At 43.0% G+C, this 22,179-nt stretch overlaps 1 protein-coding gene across 1 annotated transcript; it reads left to right on the top strand.

Moving 5' to 3' along the window:
- Nucleotides 1–16,195: 16,195 nt before the first annotated feature.
- Nucleotides 16,196–21,796, top strand: LOC124687378 (CAAX prenyl protease 1 homolog). Its single transcript, XM_047221169.1, has 13 exons — nt 16,196–16,338; nt 16,479–16,563; nt 16,643–16,738; nt 17,762–17,827; nt 18,022–18,120; nt 18,269–18,382; nt 18,541–18,651; nt 18,744–18,806; nt 18,913–19,005; nt 20,481–20,594; nt 20,806–20,877; nt 20,962–21,027; nt 21,481–21,796. Exons 1-13 carry the CDS (start codon nt 16,196–16,198, stop codon nt 21,598–21,600), a joined length of 1,242 nt encoding a protein of 413 aa, XP_047077125.1. The 3' UTR covers nt 21,601–21,796.
- The last annotated feature ends 383 nt before the right edge of the window (nt 21,797–22,179 follow it).

Below are 22,179 nucleotides of genomic sequence, written 5' to 3'. Positions count from 1 at the left end.
AACAAAGCTGTTGGTTGCCGGTTTCATTGTGGAGGTAACGCATACTGAGTGGCTGGCTAATCCGGTGCTGGTCGAGAAGAAAAAAGAAGAAAACCTGGAGGCAAAAGCTCCAAAGGTGTGGCGCATGTGCATCGACTACACCAACCTCAACAAAGCTTTCCCAAAAGATCCTTTCCCTCTGCCCCGCATCGATCGGGTGATTGATTCTACTCGTTCAGTGTGAGTTGTTGTCTTTCCTTGATGCTTATTCCGATTTCCACCCGCATTCCCCGAAAAGGAAGATCAAATAAAAACCGCGTTCATTACCCCGCACGGGGCTTACCGCTATGTCACTATGCCTTTTGGTTTGCATAGCAGCCGGTGCAACGTACCAGCCAGCGATGCTAAAAATGCTTGTTTGATCAAATCGGAAAAAATGTGCAAGTCTATGTGGATGATGTCGTGATAAAAACTAAGGTAAAAGACACCTTGATCGACGATATTCGGCAAACATTTGATAACTTAAGAAGGTTCCGGATGAAACTCAATCCGGCAAAATGCACCTTCGGTGTCCACCGCGACAAACCGCTTTGGTTTCCTTGTGTCAAGCTCTGGGGCATTGAAGTGAATCCAGTAAAAATCCGAGCGATAGAAAGAATGACTATCCCACAAGAACTAAAAGATGTACAAAAGTTTACCGAAGCTTGGCGTCGCTAAGCCGGTTCATAGCAGGTTGGGAGAAAAGGCTCGCCGCTCTACGCCTTAATGAAAAAATCCGATACATTCGTGCCGGACCCCACGAGCGTAGCGCATAGCCGTTCAAAGAGCCGAAAAAGATGCCGGCCACAAGACCTGTTGGCCTCGCCTTTGGGAGAGGGAGCCCATGTTGTTGTACATAGCAGCAACTAACCGAGTTGTGAGTGTTGTGGTTGTGGTAGAAAGGGAGGAAGAAGAAAAAATCGTGCAAAGGCCGGTATACTACTTGAGCGAGATGCTCTCCCTCTCAAAACAAAACTACCCCCACTTCCAAAAGATGACATAAGGCATGTACATGGCCGCCACCAAGCTCAAGCACTATTTCGAGGAGCACCCCATGAAAGTGGTAAGTGAAGCACCCATTTCAGATATCATGGGCAACAAAGATGCCAGCGGCAGGATTGCAAAATGGGCAATTAAATTGTCACCATACGTGCCTAAATACTGAAAGAAGAGATGCCATAAAATCACAAGCCTTGGCTGATTTCCTGGTTGATTGAGGCGGAAATGCAATACAAGCCGCCGAACACAAAATAGAATATCGGAAGATGCACTTTGACGGATCCAAGCTCAAAGAGGGTCTAGGTGCCGGTGTGGTACTTACCTCACCAAAGGGAGATCACCTCCGGTATGTCTTGCAAGTACATTTCAGGGCATCAAACAATGTCGCTGAGTATGAGGCTCTGATCCATGGGCTTAAGGTTGCAAAGGAAATCGGTGCACACCGGATCATTTGCTACGGCGATTCAGATCTTGTGGTACAGCAGTGTTCCGGAGATTGGGATGCAAAAGATGCCAACATGGCCTCATACCGGTTTCATGTGCAAAAGATTGCCGGCTTTTTCGAAGGATGTGAGTTTCACCATGTGCCGCGGGCTGAAAATGAAGCCGCGGACGCCTTATCCAAGTTGGGCTCATCAAGGCAAGAAATTCCTCCCGGAATAGCCTTGGCGCACTTAAGAGTTCCATCAATCAAGCCAAGTCCGGAGTCGGAATCAATTTTCGTACCGGAATCACATGTGGTGCCAATGGATATTGATGAAGGAAACCTGGGACCGCTCCGAACACTCGGGATCCGCTCCGCAGTAACTCCGGGACTGGTCCGATAAGCTCCTGGGATCGCGACGCCCATACCGGAAGAAGCGATGCTTGTAGATAGCATGGAGATAGATGTGCCAGTGTTTGTGGTTAGAGAAGCACCATCGTGGGTTAAACCTATTAAGGAATTCCTGATCAACGGCACTTTGCCGATTGACGAAACTGAGTCAAGAAGGATCCAATGGAGAGCCAAAGCATACACCTTCATCAATGGTGAGGTATACAAAAGAAGTGTTACCGGCGTCCTTCAAAGATGTGTGAAGCCGGAAGAAGTCAGAGGCAGGGAGGCCGAAGCCGCGCTCAAAGTGAGCGAGGAAGACAACATGCTCACCGGGTTCAAGTACCGGCTCGATCTCGTTGCCTGGAAGCCGGCAGGATACTCCTTCCGGTATCCTTCTAGACCAGGCGTATAACCGGATCGATCTCGTGTTGATTCACACCGGAGCCTTTCCAGTGCCCGCGGTGACGCCTACTGCAATCTACACCTGGAGGCTTGGCTCGCAGTCGCCGGCCTCTTGATCCATACCGGATTCGGTTTCCATCCGGGCAATCTCGGCTGAGAGTCCATCGGAGGATTCACTCTGGTGGTTGTTGGAGGAAGATTCGGAAAGAATATCCTCGCTAGACATAAGAGTTTGAAAGATGCCGGGTTCTACCGAAAAACAAGTTTCCCAAGATCTACCCTTGCGCGAAGATCTACGACAGTGATGTCTACGTGTGCTTCTATTCTTGTAGACAGTGTTGGGCCTCCAAGAGCAGAGGTTTGTAGAACAGCAGCAAGTTTCCCTTAAGTGGATCATCCAAGGTTTATCGAACTCAGTGAGGAAGAGGTCAAAGATATCCTCTCAAGCAACCCTGCAATCACGATACAAGAAGTCTCTTGTGTCCCCAACACACCTAATACACTTGTCAGATGTATAGGTGCACTAGTTCGGCGAAGAGATAGTGAAATACAAGTGGTATGAATGAATATGAGCAAGTAGTAATCAGTGCAGAAAAGTGCTTGCTGGCAATGCAGTTGATGGTAGTAATATTGCAGGAAGTAAAGATGCTCGTAACACAATGAACAAGCGATGATTGCGATGATTTAAAAAAGGCCTAGGGATCATACTTTCACTAGTGGACACTCTCAACATTGATCACATAAATAAATAAGTTCTCTTCCTTTGTGCTACATATACTCTTGTTTGATAATGAACACCATTCGTTGTGTAGGGCCACAAGAGCACCTCAATGCCGGAGTTAACAAGCTCCACAACATTCAAGATTCATATTTAAGTAACCTTAGAGCATAATAGATCTTTGCAATTTAAACCGAGTACTAACATAGCATACACATTGTCACCTTTACACTATGAAGGAGGAATAAATCACATCAATACTATCATAGTAATAATTAACTCCATAACCTACAAGAGATTATGATCATAACCTACGCCAAGTACTACACGATGCACACACTGTCACCATTACACCGTGAAGGAGGAATAAACTACTTTAATAACATCACAAGAGTAGCACATAGATGACTAGTGATACAAAACTCATATGAATCTCAATCATGTAAGGCAGCTCATGAGATCATTGTATTGAAGTACATAGGAGAGAGATTAACCACATAGCTACCGTGGTACATGTCCTTAGCCTCGATGGAGAACTACTCCTCCTCATGGGAGACATCGGCGTTGATGAAGATGGCGGTGGTGTCGATGGAGATGCCTTCCGGGGCACTTCCCCGTCCCGCGGCTGTGCCGAACAGAGACTCCTGTCCCCCAGATCTTGGCTTCGCGATGGCGGCGGCTCTGGAAGGTTTTTTGTAACGTGGCTTTTCCGTATCGAAGATTTAGGTCGGGGAGGCTTAAATAGGCGAAGAGGCGGAGTCGGTGGGCTGACGAGGCGGTGACACAATAGGGGGGCACGGCCCAGGCCCTGGCCGCGCCACCCTATCATCTGGTGGCCCTGTGGCCCCCCTCTGCTGGCTCTTGGGTGTTCTGGAAGCTTCGTGGAAAAATAGGATGCTGGGCATTGATTTCGTCCGATTCCGAGAATATTTCCTTACTAGGATTTCTGAAACCAAAAACAACAGAAACAAGAACCGGCTCCTTCGGCATCTCGTCAATAGGTTAGTTCCGGAAAATGCATAATAATGACATATAATGTGTATAAAACATGTAGGTATTGTCATAAAACTAGCATGGAACATAAGAAATTATAGATACGTTTGGGACGTATCAAGCATCCCCAAGCTTAGTTCCTACTCGCCCTCGAGTAGGTAAACGATAACAATGATAATTTCTTAAGTGACATGCTACCAACATAATATTGATCAACATTATTGTAAAGCATATGAGATGAATGCAGCGATTCAAAGCAATGATGAAGACAATGAGTAAACAACTGAATCATATAGCAAAGACTTTTCATGAATAGTACTTTCAAGACAAGCATCAATAAGTCTTGCATAAGAGTTAACTCATAAAGCAATAAATTCTTAGTAGAAAGCATTGAAGCAACACAAAGGATGATTAAGTTTCAAACAATTGCTTTCAACTTGCAACATGTATATCTCATGGATAGTTGTCAACATAAAGCAATATAACAAGTGCAATAGGTAAACATGTAAGAATCAATGCACACAGTTCACACAAGTGTTTGCTTCTAAGATAGAAAGAAGTAGGCAAACTGACTCAACAATAAAGTAGAAGATAGGCCCCTCGCAGAGGGAAGGATGGATTACTATTTTTGTGCTAGAGCTTTTCATTTTGAAAACATAGAAACAATTTTGTCAACGGTAGTAATAAAGCATATGCGTTATGTATAAGATATCCTATAAGTTGCAAGCCTCATGCATAGAATACCAATAGTGCTCGCACCTTGTCCTAATTAGCTTGGATTAACATGGATTATGATTGCATAGCATATGTTTCAACCAAGTGTCACAAAGGGGTACCTCTATGCCGCCTGTACAGAGGTCTAAGGAGAAAGTTCGCATTGGATTTCTCGCTTTGATTATTCTCAACTTAGACATCCATACCGGGACAACATAGACAACAGATAATGGACTCCTCTTTTAATGCTTAAGCATTCAACAACAAATAATATTCTCATAAGAGATTGAGGTTTTGTGTCCAAACTCGAAACTTCCACCATGATTCATGGCTTTAGTTAGCGGCCCAATGTTCTTCTCTAACAATATGCATACTCAAACCATTTGATCATGAAAATCGCTCTTACTTCAGTACAAGACGAACATGCATAGCAACTCACATGATATTCAACAAAGGTAAAAGTTGATGGCATCCCCGTAAACATGGTTACCGCTCAACAAGCAACTTATTAAGAAATAAGACACATAAGTACATATTCTTCACCACAATAGTTTTTAAGGCTATTTGTCCCATGAGCTATATATTGTAAAGGCAAAGAATGGAAGTTTAAAGGTAGCACTCAAGTAATGTACTTTGGAATGGAAATACCATGTAGTAGGTAGGTATGGTGGACACAAATGGCATAGTATTTGGCTCAAGGATTTGGATGCACGAGAAGAATTCCTCTCAATACAAGGCTAGGCTAGCAAGGTTGTTTGAAGCAAACTCAAGTATGAAATGGTGCAGCAAGACTCACATATGAACATATTGTAAGCATTATAAGACTTTACATCATCTTCCTTGTTGTTCAAACACCTTAACCGTAAAATATCTAGACTCTAGAGATCAATCATGCAAACCAAATTTTAACAAGCTCTATGTAGTTATTCATTAATGGGTACAAAGTACATGATGCAAGAGCTTAAACATGATCTATATGAGCACAACAATTGCCAAGTATCAAATTATTCAAGACATTATACCAATTACCACATGAAGCATTTTCTGTTTCCAACCATATAACAATGAACGAAGCTAGCTTCAACCTTCGCCATGAACATTAAGAGTAAAGCTAAGAACACATGTGTTCATACGCAACAACGGAGCATGTCTCTCTCCCACACAAGCATGAATTTATTCAAACAAAACAAAAAACAAACAGTATCGCTCCAAGTAAAGTACATAAGATGTGACCGAATAAAAATATAGTTTCAAGAGAAGAAACTCCGATAAATTGTCGATGAAGAAGGGGATGCCTTGGGCATCCCCAAGCTTAGACGCTTGGGTCTTCTTGAAATATGCAGGGATGAACCATGGGGGCATCCCCCAAGCTTAGACTCTTCACTCTTCTTGATCATAGTATATCCTCCTCCTCTCTTGACCCTTGAAAACTTCCTCCACACCAAACTCAAAACAAACTCATTAGAGGGTTAGTGCATGATTGAAAATTCATACATTCAGAGGTGACATAATCATTCTTAACACTTCTGGACATTGCACAAAGCTACTGGAAGTTAATGGAACAAAGAAATCCATCCAACACAGCAAAAGAGGCTATGCGAAATAAAAGGCAGAATCTGTCAAAACAGAACAGTCCGTAAAGACGAATTTTCCAGGGGCACTAGACTTGCTCAGATGAAAATGCCCAAATTGAATGAAAGTTGCATACATATCTGAGGATCACGCATGTAAATTGGCAGATTTTTCTGAGTTACCTACAGAGAACCCTGCCCAAATTCGTGACAGTAACGAAATCTGTTTCGCTAGTAATCCAAATCTAGTATCAACCCTACTATCAAAGACTTTACTTGGCACAACAATGCAATAAAATAAAGATAAGGAGAGGTTGATACAGTAGTAACAACTTCCAAGACTCAACAAAACAGTAACAAAATAAAAACATGGGTTATCTCCCAAGAAGTTCTTTCTTTATAGCCATTAAGATGGGCTCAGCAATTTCAATGATGCACTCCCAAGAAATAAGAGTTGAAGCAAAAGAGAGCATCAAAAAGCAAATTCAAAACACATTTAAGCCTAACATGCTTCCTATGCATAGGAATCTTGTAAATAAACAAATTCATGAAGCATAATGCAACAAGCATAGAAAGATAAAACAAGTGCAACTTCAAGATTTTCAGCAAAAAGAGAGGTGTTTTAGCAACATGAAAATTTCTACAACCATATTTTCCTCTCTCATAATAACTTTCAGAGGCATCATGAACAAACTCAACAATATAAATATCACATAAAGCATTCCTATTCACATGCATAAAAGTATCATTACTCTCCACATAAGCATAATCAATTTTATTAGTTGTAGTGGGAGCAAATTCAACAAAGTAGCTATCATTATTATTCTCATCAAGTGTAGGAGGCATAGTATAATCATAATAAAATTTACTCTCCATAGTAGGCGGCACCAAAAGACCACTATCATTATAATCATCATAAATGGGAGGCATATCATAATCAACATAAACTTTCTCCTCAATACCCGGAGGGCTAAAGAGATCATTTTCATCAAAACCGACCTCCCCAAGCTTAAATTCTTCCATAGCATTAGCAACAATGGTGTTCAAAGCATTCATACTAATAACACTCCCATTAGCATGCATAAGTTCCATGGGTTTTTTAATTTTCTCGTCAAACACATCATGTCCTAATTCAAGATAAAGTTCATAAAGATCTCTCATTTTGTTGTTGTCTTCCATTAAGCCTTACTAGTGTAAAACAAGAGACAAAAAGATGCAATTGCAGGATCTAAAGGAAATATCTTCGAACACGCACACAACGGCAACAGAAAAGTACTTAGTTACCTGGGACCGGAGTATGAGTGCCTTTTACCTTTCCTCCCCGGCAACGGCGCCAGAAAAGTGCTTGATGTCTACGTGTGCTTCTATTCTTGTAGACGAGTGTTGGGCCTCCAAGAGCAGAGGTTTGTAGAACAGCGAAGCAAGTTTCCCTTAAGTGGATCACCCAAGGTTTATCGAACTCGAGGAGGAAGAGGTCAAAGATATCCCTCTCAAGCAACCCCGCAATCACGATACAAGAAGTCTCTTGTGTCCCCAACACACCTAATACACTTGTCGCATGTATAGGTGCACTAGTTCGACGAAGAGATAGTGAAATACAAGTGGTATGAATGAATATGAGCGAGTAGTAACGACGCGAGAAAAGTGCTTGTCAGCGTGCGGTTGATGGTAGTAATATTGCAGGAAGTAAAGATGCGATAACACATTAGAACAAGCGATGATTGCGGTATTTGGAAACAAGGCCTAGGGATCATACTTTCACTAGTGGACACTCTCAACATTGATCACATAAACAAATAAGTTCTCTTCCTTTGTGCTACATATACTCTTGTTTGATAATGAACACCATTCGTTGTGTAGGGCTACAAGAGCACCTCAATGCCGGAGTTAACAAGCTCCACAACATTCAGCATTCATATTTAAGTAACCTTAGAGCATAATAGATCTTTGCAATTTAAACCGAGTACTAACATAGCATACACACTGTCACCTTTACACTATGAAGGGGGAATAAATCACATCAATACTATCATAGTAATAATTAACTCCATAACCTACAAGAGATTATGATCATAACCTACGCCAAGTAATACACGATGCACACACTGTCACCATTACACCGTGAAGGAGGAATAAACTACTTTAATAACATCACAAGAGTAGCACATAGATGACTAGTGATACAAAACTCATATGAATCTCAATCATGTAAGGAAGCTCATGAGATCATTGTATTGAAGTACATAGGAGAGAGATTAACCACATAGCTACCGGTACAGCCCTTAGCCTCGATGGAGAACTACTCCATCCTCATGGGAGACAGCAGCGTTGATGAAGATGGCGGTGGTGTCGATGGAGATGCCTTCCGGGGGCACTTCCCCGTCCCGGCGGCGTGCCGGAACAGAGACTCCTGTCCCCCAGATCTTGGCTTCGCGATGGCGGCGGCTCTGGAAGGTTTTTTGTAACGTGGCTTTTCCGTATCGAAGATTTAGGTTGGGGAGGCTTAAATAGGCGAAGAGGCGGAGTCGGTGGGCCGACGAGGCGGTGACACAATAGGGGGGTGCGGCCCAGGCCCTGGCCGCGCCACCCTATCATCTGGTGGCCCTGTGGCCCCCCTCTGCTGGCTCTCGGGTGTTCTGGAAGCTTCGTGGAAAAATAGGATGCTGGGCATTGATTTCGTCCGATTCGAGAATATTTCCTTACTAGGATTTCGAAACCAAAACAGCGAAAACAAAGAATCGGCCCTTCGGCATCTCGTCAATAGGTTAGTTCCGGAAAATGCATAATAATGACATATAATGTGTATAAAACATGTAGGTATTGTCATAAAACTAGCATGGAACATAAGAAATTATAGATACGTTTGGGATGTATCAACGAGTAAGAGAAAAAAGCAAAAGAAAAGGGGAAGTAAATACCCTACCGGCCCAAGATCTGGAAAGCAAAGAAAAGAGGGGTAAATGCGTTTCGAGCCTAACCCGAGGCGGCGGAGGAGCTTAGGGAGAAGGTCGCCGGAGCAGCGAGAAGCTCGTGAGCGCCGACGGAGGCTGGCGACGGCGAAGGGCGAAGATCGCCGAGGAAAGCTCGAAGCAGCAGCGGCGAAGAAGCACCGATGGAACTCTCCGCAGCGAAGATCTTCGGCGCAGCGAGAGCGACGGCGCAGGTTCGTCGGAAGTAAGGCTCTGGTGGCGACCGGCGGCGACGAGGTTGCACGGGGCGAAGAGCTCGAAGCACTGGGAGGAAGGCGAATGCGGGGAAAGAGACGAAGTGGAACCGCACTCCCCCTTTATAGGGGAAGGAGTTAATGGGCTGGCAACCGCTGGGCCGCGCCGGTCCGGTTCGTGGGCCGCCACGTGGCGCGATGATACACGCGCAGAAAATAACATGCCACAGGGAGGCCACACGGATCCGGAACGGCAGCAGGGATCCGGTGCGGTGCCATAAATGCTGGCGCAGAAGCCGAAGGGAAGTGACCCCGACATCGGCGCGTCAGGCACGATGCGCATGTCACTGACAGGCACTGTACCCGAGAAATTCTCGACTTCGCCGAGGAGGGATTTAATGTCAATGATACCGGAAGAAAAGACACCGGAGACACTTTGTAAAGAAAGGAAGATGTGAATATGGCATAAGATACCGGAAAACTCCGGAAGGTAACAGAAACAAGCTAAGGCAAAGATGCCGGCAACTTCAAACAGGGTGCCGGAAAGATCAAACCGGTACCTTGTGAGATAGGAACCTGGCATAGCCCGTCGGATAAAATCCACCGGACTGTACCAGCTTCAGGGACTAATGTTGGGGGGATGACCCCCGGTATGCCAAAGGCATGCCAAACCGGAGGGTTTGAGCCATCAAGATACCGGCTTGATATTCATTCCGGAGGACAAAGTTAAGCGTACGGCTAAGTAAGTCTACACCGGTATCCCCAAAGAGAGGCATACCGGTATGGGCTAAGAAGACACCGGCGCTGCAGTAAGAAGTGCATCGTAGCACGTCGGCAGGACTGGTCAAAGATTCTCTCAGGAGCTAGAGGACAAGGATGACCTAAACAAAGTAGCTTTAAACGAAGCCCTGCCGCCAAAGAAGAAGGTGACGCCAAAAGCAACCGGAGGACGTAGGACTCCCCGATTAAAGATGATACCGGCGTCACCTGTGATTAAAGAGCTTTGTAAAGTAATTTGTCTGTTCAAAGATGCCATTAGGGTTTCTTCCCCTGTAAGCCACTCTCTCTCCTATATAAGGAGAGGGGGCACACCCCCATCGCGGGTACGTAGAGTTGAGGAGCTATCTTGTAAGCACAAACCTGTATCCTGTTGAAATCAATGAAGAGAAAGATCTAGAAGCAGAGTTCTTCCTTGTGTCTCTCTTCTTCTACCTCGGCTTAGGCCAAGTTCTTGAGGAAAGCACCCGGAAGTTCATCCAATCTAATCCAAAAACCCTCCCCCGAATCCTCTAGCGTCCAACTCGGCCCCAACTTAAGCCATCCTATGGCATCTGTCTGTTCACCACGACGACAACAAGTGCCTCTATGGAAACGGTCGATTCGACCGTGCCTCCAGGGCATGGGTAGGAGGTGCTTTAAAGAGCAAGTGGGTGACAATGTGGAGGCCTCCCAGGCAACCATTACGTGCCGACTTTGTCTCCCCAAAGCCTGGTTGGAGGGCATGCAGCTACCAAACAAGCTCATAATGTGTGAGCTACGGTTTGTTCATGTCGTCTCAATTTTCCAAGTCGCTAGTAGAGTCTAGCACTAAGACGGACCCGCGGAGATGTACCAAAGGCACCTATTCTGGCATCGCCGGCTCACCGGCAGTCAATGTTGAAAGAGCATTTCTCCCTAAGTGGTTTTGGGTGTTTAGTGAAAAAAATCATTGTGATCATACAGTGTGTTTAAGCATTATAGGTGCATGTGACGAATATCACAATACAGTGATCAACAATCAAAAGTGATAAGATTGAAGAAGGTGTCCAACGTTTTTCAATTGTTTGAGTCGCCAGGAAAGTCATACTAGTGTCGTACAATGAAAGGTACGGGTGAAATCAAATCACATATACGTTGCAACCACTAAACCTTCCTAAATTTGGCTCGAGAGTACCTAGTTATTGCTTTCATCTTGGATGGAAGCTCTAGACCTGGGTGTCTACACCGGGTGTAAACATTTGGTGTGCTTCATTGGCGTTGCATCCAAGTGTTGCCGGTCCGAAAGTTCGACCGGAATCTAGTCCAAAAGTTGCAAGTTGCAACGGTGAGTTTCACACACTCTCTCCACCGTTAGTACAAGCTCCAATTTTCCTAGACCTATCTCCCTATCATACAAATCCTCATGCCCTTATAGGGTTTGAGAGAGAAGGCTTAGATATACGCTTTTACTAAAGGAATTTAATTTTTTTTCTTCTGTCTATTGTGAGACTTTGTTACTCTTGGATTCCTGAAACCTACCGAAGAAGTCAGCCCCGAAGCTAAGGCGATGTAAAACTTCACGGTCCTTTAACTGAGTGGTCAAGGTTGGCTTAAAGTTTGTTTCTGATCTCCAAGAGATGCAGCAGCATGGTTTGCACAGGAAGGTCGGCATGTGGGTCCAACACATAGGGATGTGCAGGTCATGAGTAGAGGAGGGCAGTTTGAGTTAGTAATAGAGAATTCAGAATATCTGTACTAACAGATATAAGATGCATGGCATGGACCGTTCATCATGGCTTTGGGCCTTTGGCATCCTGGATCGACCGATCACGCGGCCAAGTAAATTAAAGGAATTTAATTTTTTTTTCCTTCGGTCTATTGTGAGCCTTTGTTGCTCTTGGGTTCTTGAGAACCTGCCGAAGAAGCCATCCTCCAAGCTCAAGCTCAATTTTCATGGTGTAAAACTTCATGGTTATGTTGAGAGCCTTTAACTGAGTGATCAAGGTTGGCTTAAACTTTGTTTCTCATCTCCATGAGACGCAGCTGCATGGTTTGCACAGGAAGGCCGGCAGGTGGGTCCAGCGCATAGGGATGCACGGGTCATGGGTAGAAGAGGACATTTTGTTTAAGTCTTCGAGTTTCAGTTAGGAATAAAGAATTCAGAGTATCTGTACTAACAGATAAGATGCATGCCATGGACCGTTCATCATGGCTTTGGCCTCTCCTGGATCGACCGATCTTGCGGCCAAGTAAATTATGGTCCAAGTTGGAACCGCAACTTGAACACCGCCGGCAACATGCAGACGCAAACGCAGCTACGTAGCAGTTCATCAGCGGTCGAGAACGTGTGATGTTTTCCGTGACAGAGTGAACAAGTGTATCAGTACCTCTGTACCCGGTCGGTCATTCCGTTGATGACGTAGTTAGTGGCGGAGCTAACCCAGAATTTGCGCGGGGGGGGGGCAAAACAGATAGTATGCAAAGTTTGAGGGGCAAATGGCTCTATTTTCTTCTCATTTAGATCCCTAAAAAAATTTCCTTCAGAAATAATGCAAAGTCTGGGGGCGGTGGCCCTCTCTGACTTGCACATAGCTCCGCCAGTGGTAGTTACCAGCGTTCGCCACGTCGTCTTACTCGTGACTCGTAGTGTTGTCGCTTGCTTATAGCTTTAGATTAACCCGCCAGCTAGCGTCGCTGATGATGCTAGTGCTGCACGCTCATGCTGAACTGAATACTGAACGTCTTCGTCTGTACTGTTTGTTTGTAACAGTTAGTGACTTCAGTCCAGCAGAAGCAACCAGAGTGAGGAATTAAACGAGAGTTATCTATACGATTGGTATCTTGACTGTAATGGTTAAACTCAAAACTTTTCTTTTTTTGCTGGAGGTGACGACCAAAATTCCTGAACTGGCATTCGTCTGAAGTGCATACTCCCGTCAGTTTCGTCTGTACTGTTTGTTTGTACTACTAGTAGCAGATTCGTGACTCCAGTCCAGCGAAAACAGCCAGAGTGAGGAATCAAACAACATTGCTGCCTAGACTGTAACAGTGGAAGTCAAAATTTCTTTTTGCTGGAGGTGACGTCCAAAATCCTGTCTGACTGGGTAAAGAGTAGCACTTGATGCAGCGGTAGAAGCAGACTAGCTTCATAATGTCGAAACCCACCCATCAGATGTGCAGCCACACGATCAGAGTAAGAGCATCTTCACCGCCGACCCTTAAATTAAGCTTCAACGGGTGCGTCGGCAGTTTTCTATTGCGTTATGCATACTGCTGTTTGTGGTTGTGTATCACCGTATTGTGGGCAGCGAGTCGATGCCGGAATCCTGATCACCCGCGACCACAGCCTGCACCAGTATTTTGATCCAGCGACCATGGGTAACAGCTTCAGAAAAGACAAAGACGCTAGGATTAGCCATTGATTGCTTGTTATGGAAACGATCATGTCGACGGATCTCTTTTGGAGCGGAGACGATCGTGTCGTTGGTTAGGTTATGGTAGTCACGATCAGATGATCAGGCAAAAAGTTCAGGATGGTCACTGAGCAGTTCTTTTTTCACTCTCAAACATAGCAACGAGGAGAAGTGAGGAAACCATACAAAGGCCGGAATGGGAGGACTGTAACTACATTTTCTTCAAATGCCATTTAGCAAAGTTCATGTGGGTGGGAGTTAGGGAACTCCTAAATTGCTCTTGGGACCCGACAGGGGTTGGGGACTTCGTGTCCATAGTGCAGGGTCTGGCTAGGTCGATGCGTAGACTAGTCTGGTTCACCTTTGCGACGCAGTGCTGGTCGCTTTGGAACATTAGGAACAAACTAGCTATAGATGGTAACATCATCAGTAGCCCGGCCGACGCCATCTTCAAAATGTTTATCTATATGCAGAGCTGGAGGGTACTGGTCAAACGGACGGACATGGACTTGCTGGACGCGGCTTTGGACGAGATTAGGAGGCTCTACACGAGGACGAGGTCCTGAGCTGGAGGGCCTATCCATTACAGTCTTCTATCTTGTATCGCTGTCAGATGTTAGTGTGTCTCGGGTGCGGGTTGCCCCGTCGTTGTGTTTTGTGGCTGTTGGTGTAGTTGGTCTCACCCTGGTTGTGTGGTGTGGTGTTTGTGTGTGTGTGAGATCTCATACTCGGATGTATGGTGTACTCTGATCGCTTCGGCGTGCCGTTGGGGCTTTATATATAAAGCCGAGCCAAGTGGGCTTATGTTTAAAAACCATAAAGAGGCTGTAAGAGGATATATGGACGAATGCTAGCCTAAGTTAGAGAAGCCCTATTAATTAAGGCCCGTAGAATCGTGTCCGTGGCTGCAGCCTGCAGCCACATACCGGCTCGCAACGTTGACATTGTAGTTGATATGGCAACTCATGCACTATTTATCGCTCATTGCCAGTGATAATACGGCTTGCCCGCGGTGGCATTTTCTTGGGGCAACCCACATCGAGTTCATTCCTTTTCTTTTCAGATGTTTTCTCGATACACTTCTTTTGCCCGTTTATGGTTTGTATGGACTGGCCTATTCGATGTTATGTTTTTTCGTGTAGTTGGTAGTTGTACTTCGTGAATTCTCAAAATTGGATCTCATGACCATCTATTTTGTCGGATAGACTTGCTTTTGCGCAGTAATTTTCTTAGATCATATATGTTCGCCCTAGCTCATCCTCAAATATAGAATAGACAATAGGTGATAATTGGTGTACATTTCGTATAATCGACATTCCGATATGTCTCTATGACGTGCTAACGGATTGGTCCAAGACACACCCTGTTGGTTACAATTTGGAAAAAAGGTTGGAAATTGACTCGTTTGAACCATGTAATTGCCTCCGTTGGAGACTATTTTCAGTTTGTTGTGTAGAATATTGTTCTCGGAGATTCTAAGATTATCAGTAAGATATTATACTTGCACATCCTAAGATTATTAGTAGTAAAATGCTAGACACACTACTATACTTTTGCATATATGTTATTACATTTTGCAATATATATCAGTAAAAAAGATTATTTCATAGCTTAAAAAAAATCTGACAGTGAACCAACGAACTCAGTTCGACCGATAAAACCCTGAACCACCGGTCTCATCGGTTCGATCACCGGTTCGGTTCTTAAACCGGCTTTTCCCCAATTCGGGCGTGTGAGTGCAGCCCCGCGGACCGCCATATTGCCTAAGTCCCCTTCCCCAACTCCGGGCAACTGACCCAGCGAAGCATCCTACCCTTTTCCGCATCACGCCGCCGCCGCCGCCGCCGCCGCCTGCTCTTTCCACTGTTCCCTCGTCTCATGCCCGACCCTCGCTCCACACACAGGCAGCCTTCGCCCCTCGACTCCCGAAGCGCCCCCGCCGCCTCCGGCCCCAATGGCGCTGCCCTACCTGGAGGCCGTCCTCTGTAAGATTCCGCCTCCCTCCGCTGCGCATCCGTGTGGTTCTCGCTCGATCGCTCGCTCGATCCGTGGATAGGGCCTATGGGGTTTCGATGTGCGCGGGATCCGCGTGTAAACCCTAGGGGTTAGTTGCGGTTGGTTGGGGGTTGATGCTGGATTTCCTTCCCCAACTGATCCTGTGACTTAACTCGGTGTGAGTCGTATGCGTGCGAGATGTCATCCAGCGAGAAAAGCCTTCGCCGTCTGATGATAATCGGGAACAGTGATCTCAGATGTTGGGTATAGGCTGGCTTATCTAACAGTAAGCAGAATGGCAGGAGCATCCGCAAAATCTAAATTGACAGAGTGTTTCTCCTTCGGGATACAGTGAAGAAGGGCCTTTTGTAAGTTTTATAGGTCACATGAGTGAGGTTGCAAGTCATTTTGGATCAACTGACTTAGATGGACGGTTTCTCTCAACCTATGCATGAACTTGTTCTATGTTGTCAAGCCTTTTTTATGTAGCAAGATGAAGAATTCTTAATTTATGATCACTTACTAGCACAGAATGAGTAAAATAGTTTCTGAATCAAGTACTTCTTATCATCATCAACATTATTATTATTATTATTATCGCTTTTGCTTATTTCTAGCATGCTCGTCTCAATGTATGTCCCTTCTGCAGGCTTTATGATTCTCAACTACATATTTGAGACATATCTTAACATCCGCCAGCATAGGGCCCTGAAGTTGCCAACGTTGCCCAAGTCCCTGGCAGGAGTAATTAGCGATGAGAAGTTTGAGAAGGCGAGGGCTTATAGCCTTGACAAAAGGTGCTTCAGAATACTCTACCGAGTTCTTCCAACCATACTTTGTTTGTAAACCATTTCTGACGCATAATTTCGTTAGGTGTGTTACTTTCTGTATCTTTTTAGATTGTCTGTACTGACAGTGACAGGTGTACTTCTTGCAGTAATTTCAATTTTGTGCGTGAGGCTATCACTATAGTGTTCGACATCACGATACTGTACTATAAAGTTCTTCCTTGGGTTTGGCAGGTAAAAGGAAGTCTTCAACTTGCTTCCATTACCCTTCTCGTGCAAGAGTTTGGTTCTAACTACCGTCTTCCTTTTATAGAAATCTGGAGAGCTAGCAACCAATGTTGGCCTGAATGCAGAAAATGAGATAATACACACCCTTGCATTCTTAGCAGTTGTCATGGTGTGGTCTCAGGTACCATCAATTGACTTGCCTCCTTTAGAATGCCATATGTTTAATTAGTTTTTTCCCCTTCATATTAAGTAGCTTAAATAGTCTTTCGTCACTTAGTCGGATCAGGTATATTGTGAGGCAGTTGCTTCATTTGCTTGACTGTTTGGCTTTAGCTCTCAACTACCAAATATTTGATCATCTATGATGCTAGTTGTTGTCGGAAGGTATCTACAAATCAGGACTTAATTTAATAGCATTGTGATAACTATATATACTCCTTGATGTGTCTGTGCTGCTTTTGGTACTGCAGAGATGATTGTGACTCTACGTCTTCTCTAGCACAGTTTTCAATTCTAAAATAATTACTCCCTCCATTCCATAATTTTTGTCGTGGTTTTAGTTCAAATTTGAACTACAATCATGACAAGAATTATATAACGGAGGGAGTATATTTAATGGAATATAGTGGAAAATATTTGTGCTTTTATTAGATAGTTCACTACCAGCCCTGTAGCCCATATCTATTCCAACATTTTCACTTATTGTTTTATCTTTGATTTACAACATGAGGTGCATTTATATTCTTCAAACTTCATGGAAATCGATTTCAATTCTAAAAAAGTTATGTTTAATGGAATACAGTGAAATGATCTGCACTTTTATTACAGAGTTCACTAGTAGCTCCTATATATTTAAAAATGTAGTTGTTTTAACTTGTGATTTATAACATGAGGTTCATTTATTTTCTTCAAACTTGCATGAAATAAGATTTCAATTTCTAGAGCCCTCCAGGTTTATTGATCAGCATGTTCTTTTTGAATGCTCGTGGAACATTTGAGCAGAAATGTCGGCCTTTGCTCATAGCCATATTTTCTCTCATGGCGATGCAACTTCTTATGTAAATGTGATAGCTTAAATGTGTAAGCCGCCTAGGTGGCTAGCATCTGTAACCAACTCTTCTTTGCAATGAAATGAAACACAATGTCATTGCGTTTTCTCGAAAAAAAAAATGTGATAGCTTAATACACACTTGATTCATTACAGATCACAGATTTGCCGTTCTCTCTGTACTCAACATTTGTTATCGAGGCTCGACATGGTTTTAACAAGGTATGTCTGTGAACCTAGAAGGATTAAGGAATATATATGTATCTTTGTATTTGAATTGTGTCAATTTGCGGTGCCTGGTAGCACTTAGTTTTGCCTTATGAATTTGATATCTTCATTTCCTAATTTATTTATGCTGATATTTCTCTTGCTTTCCACTTGCAAAAAAAAAAAATCTTGCTTTGGGCCTTTCTCAGCAAACAATATGGCTCTTCATAAGGGACATGATCAAGGGAATTCTTCTATCCATCGTACTCGCACCACCAATTGTCGCTGCTATCATCATTATAGTACAGGTACCTCGTTTCTTTCTGTTGTGCCACCCTCCATTCTTAATTATCATGCTAACAAGCATCTTTATCAAATGTGCCTTTTAAGTTTTAACTCTTTCTGAAATACTTGATTACCTAGGATACTTGATTAATGGTTTATGTATTTCTTCAGAATGGAGGTCCTTACCTAGCAATATATCTCTGGGGTTTTATGTTTGCGCTAGCTCTCCTGATGATGACAATTTACCCCATCATGATCGCTCCTCTGTTCAACAAATTCACTCCTGTGAGTATCTTTGTTTCCTGCACTGCATCTGTTTGCTGGATTTAATATTTTGTGTGAGCATGGTATTGGCATCCAAGCTGCATCTGCAACTCTGTATCTACAATTCTAGATAGTAACTTCATGGTAAAATTGAACTTAATAGTTGCTGATTTTAACAGCTTCCAGAAGGTTCACTCAGGGAGAAAATAGAGAAGTTAGCAGATTCTCTCAAATTTCCTTTGAAAAAGCTTTTTGTGGTTGATGGGTCTACCAGATCAAGTCACAGTAATGTATGTTAAGTTCTCTACCTTCAGAGTTATTGTCATTGCTACCTAGTTATTTATATTTTTCGAATATGATTTCAACTTTCAATCTCTTTCAGGCTTACATGTATGGATTCTTCAAGAACAAACGTATTGTTCTCTATGACACATTGATTCAGCAGGTTTGAACAAATCACATTTTTTTTTTGTACCGTGTTCCTTTTTTCCGCTGCAATTTGGGAATGCATGCATGAATTTGAGTACTTAACGTCCTTGTGTTTATTTCAGTGTACTAATGATAATGAGGTAGTTTCTGTTCTTGCACATGAGCTTGGGCACTGGAAACTCAATCACACTACATATTCCTTTGTAGCTGTCCAGGTATTTTCTCCTCCAGATCACCAATTATGACCTCCGTATCGGGCACTCGTTTTGTTTTGTTTTGTTGTATTTAGCATACTGGTTGCCTATGGTAGTGTTTGGTTACATGCATGAAGTTGGATAGGAGATGGCTATACAGGTTGGTAGGGACGGGGCAAAGTCAGTTCTGTGTTTGGTAGATTGATTTGTGAGCCAATTGTATGTTTAGTGTGAGTGATAGGTGTGGATGGGATGATCAAGAATTTTGTTTGGTTGCAGCCTTAGGGCGACAAGAGTAAATAGGGATGGATTGTAACTCTTGAGTACTTATGTACCGACAAGTTTACGCAAAGCATTCTATTCATCCGCAAGAAGCTGTTGGATGGTTGCTGACTGTTGCGTATTAATTCCTGCCAACTTATCAACGATGCTAACACTTAGAAAGTCAAGTATTACAAAAAAAAGGCTGTGACAGCAAGAAGTGTCACAGTGAGGAAAGGAAAAATTACCCCCAAGAGGTGAAAGCTATGCCAACATGCACTCGCATGACAGCGTGGGCAAGCACACTCAGCTCATCTGAGTTTTTTTACCACTTAGACTTGTCCTGGTTGTTGGAGGTATATTCCTTTATTGGGATATATCCTATATCTATCCAGTCTACCAAATGAACCAAACAAAAAGATGGTTTGAAAGCTGGATGGCAACCTCCCATCCAACTTCGAAGCAACCAAACACTGCATAAAGATATGTAGTAGTCCAGTGAACCTGCCTTAAAAGTCGGTTTAGCCCCGAAGTCCTCTATTTGTTTCCTTGAAAGGGCTTGTGCTGTTGTTTTTCTTGGGAGGACATTTATATCATTGTATCAGGTGGCACATGATTACTGGATTAGGAGGTGGGAAACAAAATTAAGCTTGGCAGCTCTGTCGGAGGAACTGATAAAAAAGTGTGTCTACATATCCAAGCAGTTTTTTTTTAGACTCATCTAGTGTAAAAAAGAACTGATAAAAAGTCAAGCAGTACTGTTTCTCAAGTATATTGCTTATTTTGTGCAAATTGAGATGTACTTCTGATGAAGACCCTAGTAGGTGGTGCTAATCCTTGCAGTGGATGATGTGATGAGTCATGAGTAGCTACTTAGATAATACTCACGACTCATGAGGGAAGTTACTTAGATGGATGAATATGTAACAAAATAATTCGTAGCATAAATTGTCAGGAAATAATTTTCCACAAAAGAGAACCAAAGGACACTGGAAACCATTAAGCATGAAAGTGGATATAGCCTTATAGGCACCTTCAAGGTGCAGGGTTCTAGTGATACTAGTGGAGTTGGTGTGATAATGCATCATAATATCAGTTTGTGTCCCCATTTCATTAGTTTTGCTGAAAACCTTTTTAATTATTATTTTTTGATTTGCAGTCAAAAGAAAACTAACATCTAAAGCATTTTTTAGATGTTCAAAGTTCCATTTTTTCACCTCATTTTCTACTTGCAGCTGCTTACATTTATGCAATTTGGAGGATACACTCTAGTAAGGAATTCCAAAGATCTGTTTGAAAGTTTTGGTTTTGACGATCAGCCTGTGATAATTGGACTGATCATTTTTATGGTATGTTATGCTCATACAAGTATTTTTCTAAGTATTATCGTGCTATTATAGTATTATTATCTTTTCCTGGAGATGTACTGGTATCTTTCTTAAATGAATTAAACCTCAGCTGTTTACATCCTTCATTTAAATTTTCAATTAGATGCATCTACGTATTTCAGGTATTGTAGTCACTGTTTTTTGATTGACATACACATTGTTTTCATGACAGCACACCATTATACCTGTCCAACACGTTCTGAGTTTTTGCCTCAACCTTGTCAGCAGAGCATTTGAATTTCAGGTTCGTTCTTTTCGTCTTAAATGTTCTGCATTGCAAGCTTCAAAATATTTTGTTGCACATACATAATCCGATTTCGATGTCCAGGCTGATGCTTTCGCCAAGAACCTTGGGTATGCTCCAGAGCTCAGGGGAGCCCTTGTTAAACTACAGGTAATTATTTGAAGGCCCTTCTTATTTATTATGTGTTTTATACAGTTTATCATGGAGGCACTGTTATTTCTGTACTGGACATGGACATCTTACTTCAATATCTGGCCATGATTGATAGTCCATCAAGCAACTTTTTCTTTCCCAAAATCCAGTGCTGCTTTGTTTGAGAAACTACTAGCATCCTCTACTCTGGTTCTTGCTTTATTCTCCTCACGCCTATTGGCAAGGAGTCAATTAAAATGACAGTGCTCTGCTGGGTTCTCAGGGGTTTCTTCTATTAAAATGTGCCGCTAAGGGCTAGTCCTGTCTGGCCTCGTTATTAGAAATTCTCCGAAACCTATCCTGTATGAACTTACTACTAATATTAATGTTTCATCTACGTTAGCGATGTACGCATGCTCCGTATGAAAATTTGAGTTAACTAACTTGATATATATGCTTTAAAAATTTCAGGAAGAGAACTTGTCTGCAATGAACACAGATCCGTGGTATTCAGCATATCACTACTCCCATCCACCCCTTGTTGAACGACTCTCTGCTCTCGAAGATCTGGATAGCAAGAAAGAGAAGTAACTGAAAGAGACGACTGAGCTGATAACATACTTGAAGAGTGGAGGTTTTGATCCTTCTGTGGGTTACCATATACATGGCAGCTATCAGTTCATCGTTTTCATCTAAATGTACGGATGTTAATAGGGATTTGATACATTAGAGCCTCTGGAAACACCCATCCATACATGTTCACGGGAACTCCTAAGAAACTATGCACCTCTAGGTTAAGGTAGATCTCACTCATCAATCGACTCACATGTATTGACCTATACACAGGTTTGTTCAATATTGACGAATTGGGTGTGGATTAGCTATGAGGTGGTCTGATGGACCAGTTGGATTGTTCTGAAGATTTTTTTTTACGTTGCACCAGGTCTCCAACATTCCACGGAAGTAGTAAAAAGGTTATTGAAACATGTCAATATTATTGAAAATTTTCTTGCGAGTAAGAACTGGTGAAAAAAAAAGGTCAATCCAGTACCGGATTTAGGAGAGTTTTTGAAATTTTAATATAAGAAAATCTTGATAATATCCTGTTCGCATATATTGGCTGAGAGGGTGCACATCAACAGCGGTTGCTCTGTGGTCATGTCCTACAGT

Source organism: Lolium rigidum, chromosome 2 (assembly GCF_022539505.1).
Source record: "Lolium rigidum isolate FL_2022 chromosome 2, APGP_CSIRO_Lrig_0.1, whole genome shotgun sequence".
Taxonomy (NCBI): domain Eukaryota; kingdom Viridiplantae; phylum Streptophyta; class Magnoliopsida; order Poales; family Poaceae; genus Lolium; species Lolium rigidum.
Note: the sequence above shows the minus strand (reverse complement) of the source record. Positions and strands in the feature narration are given on the sequence as shown.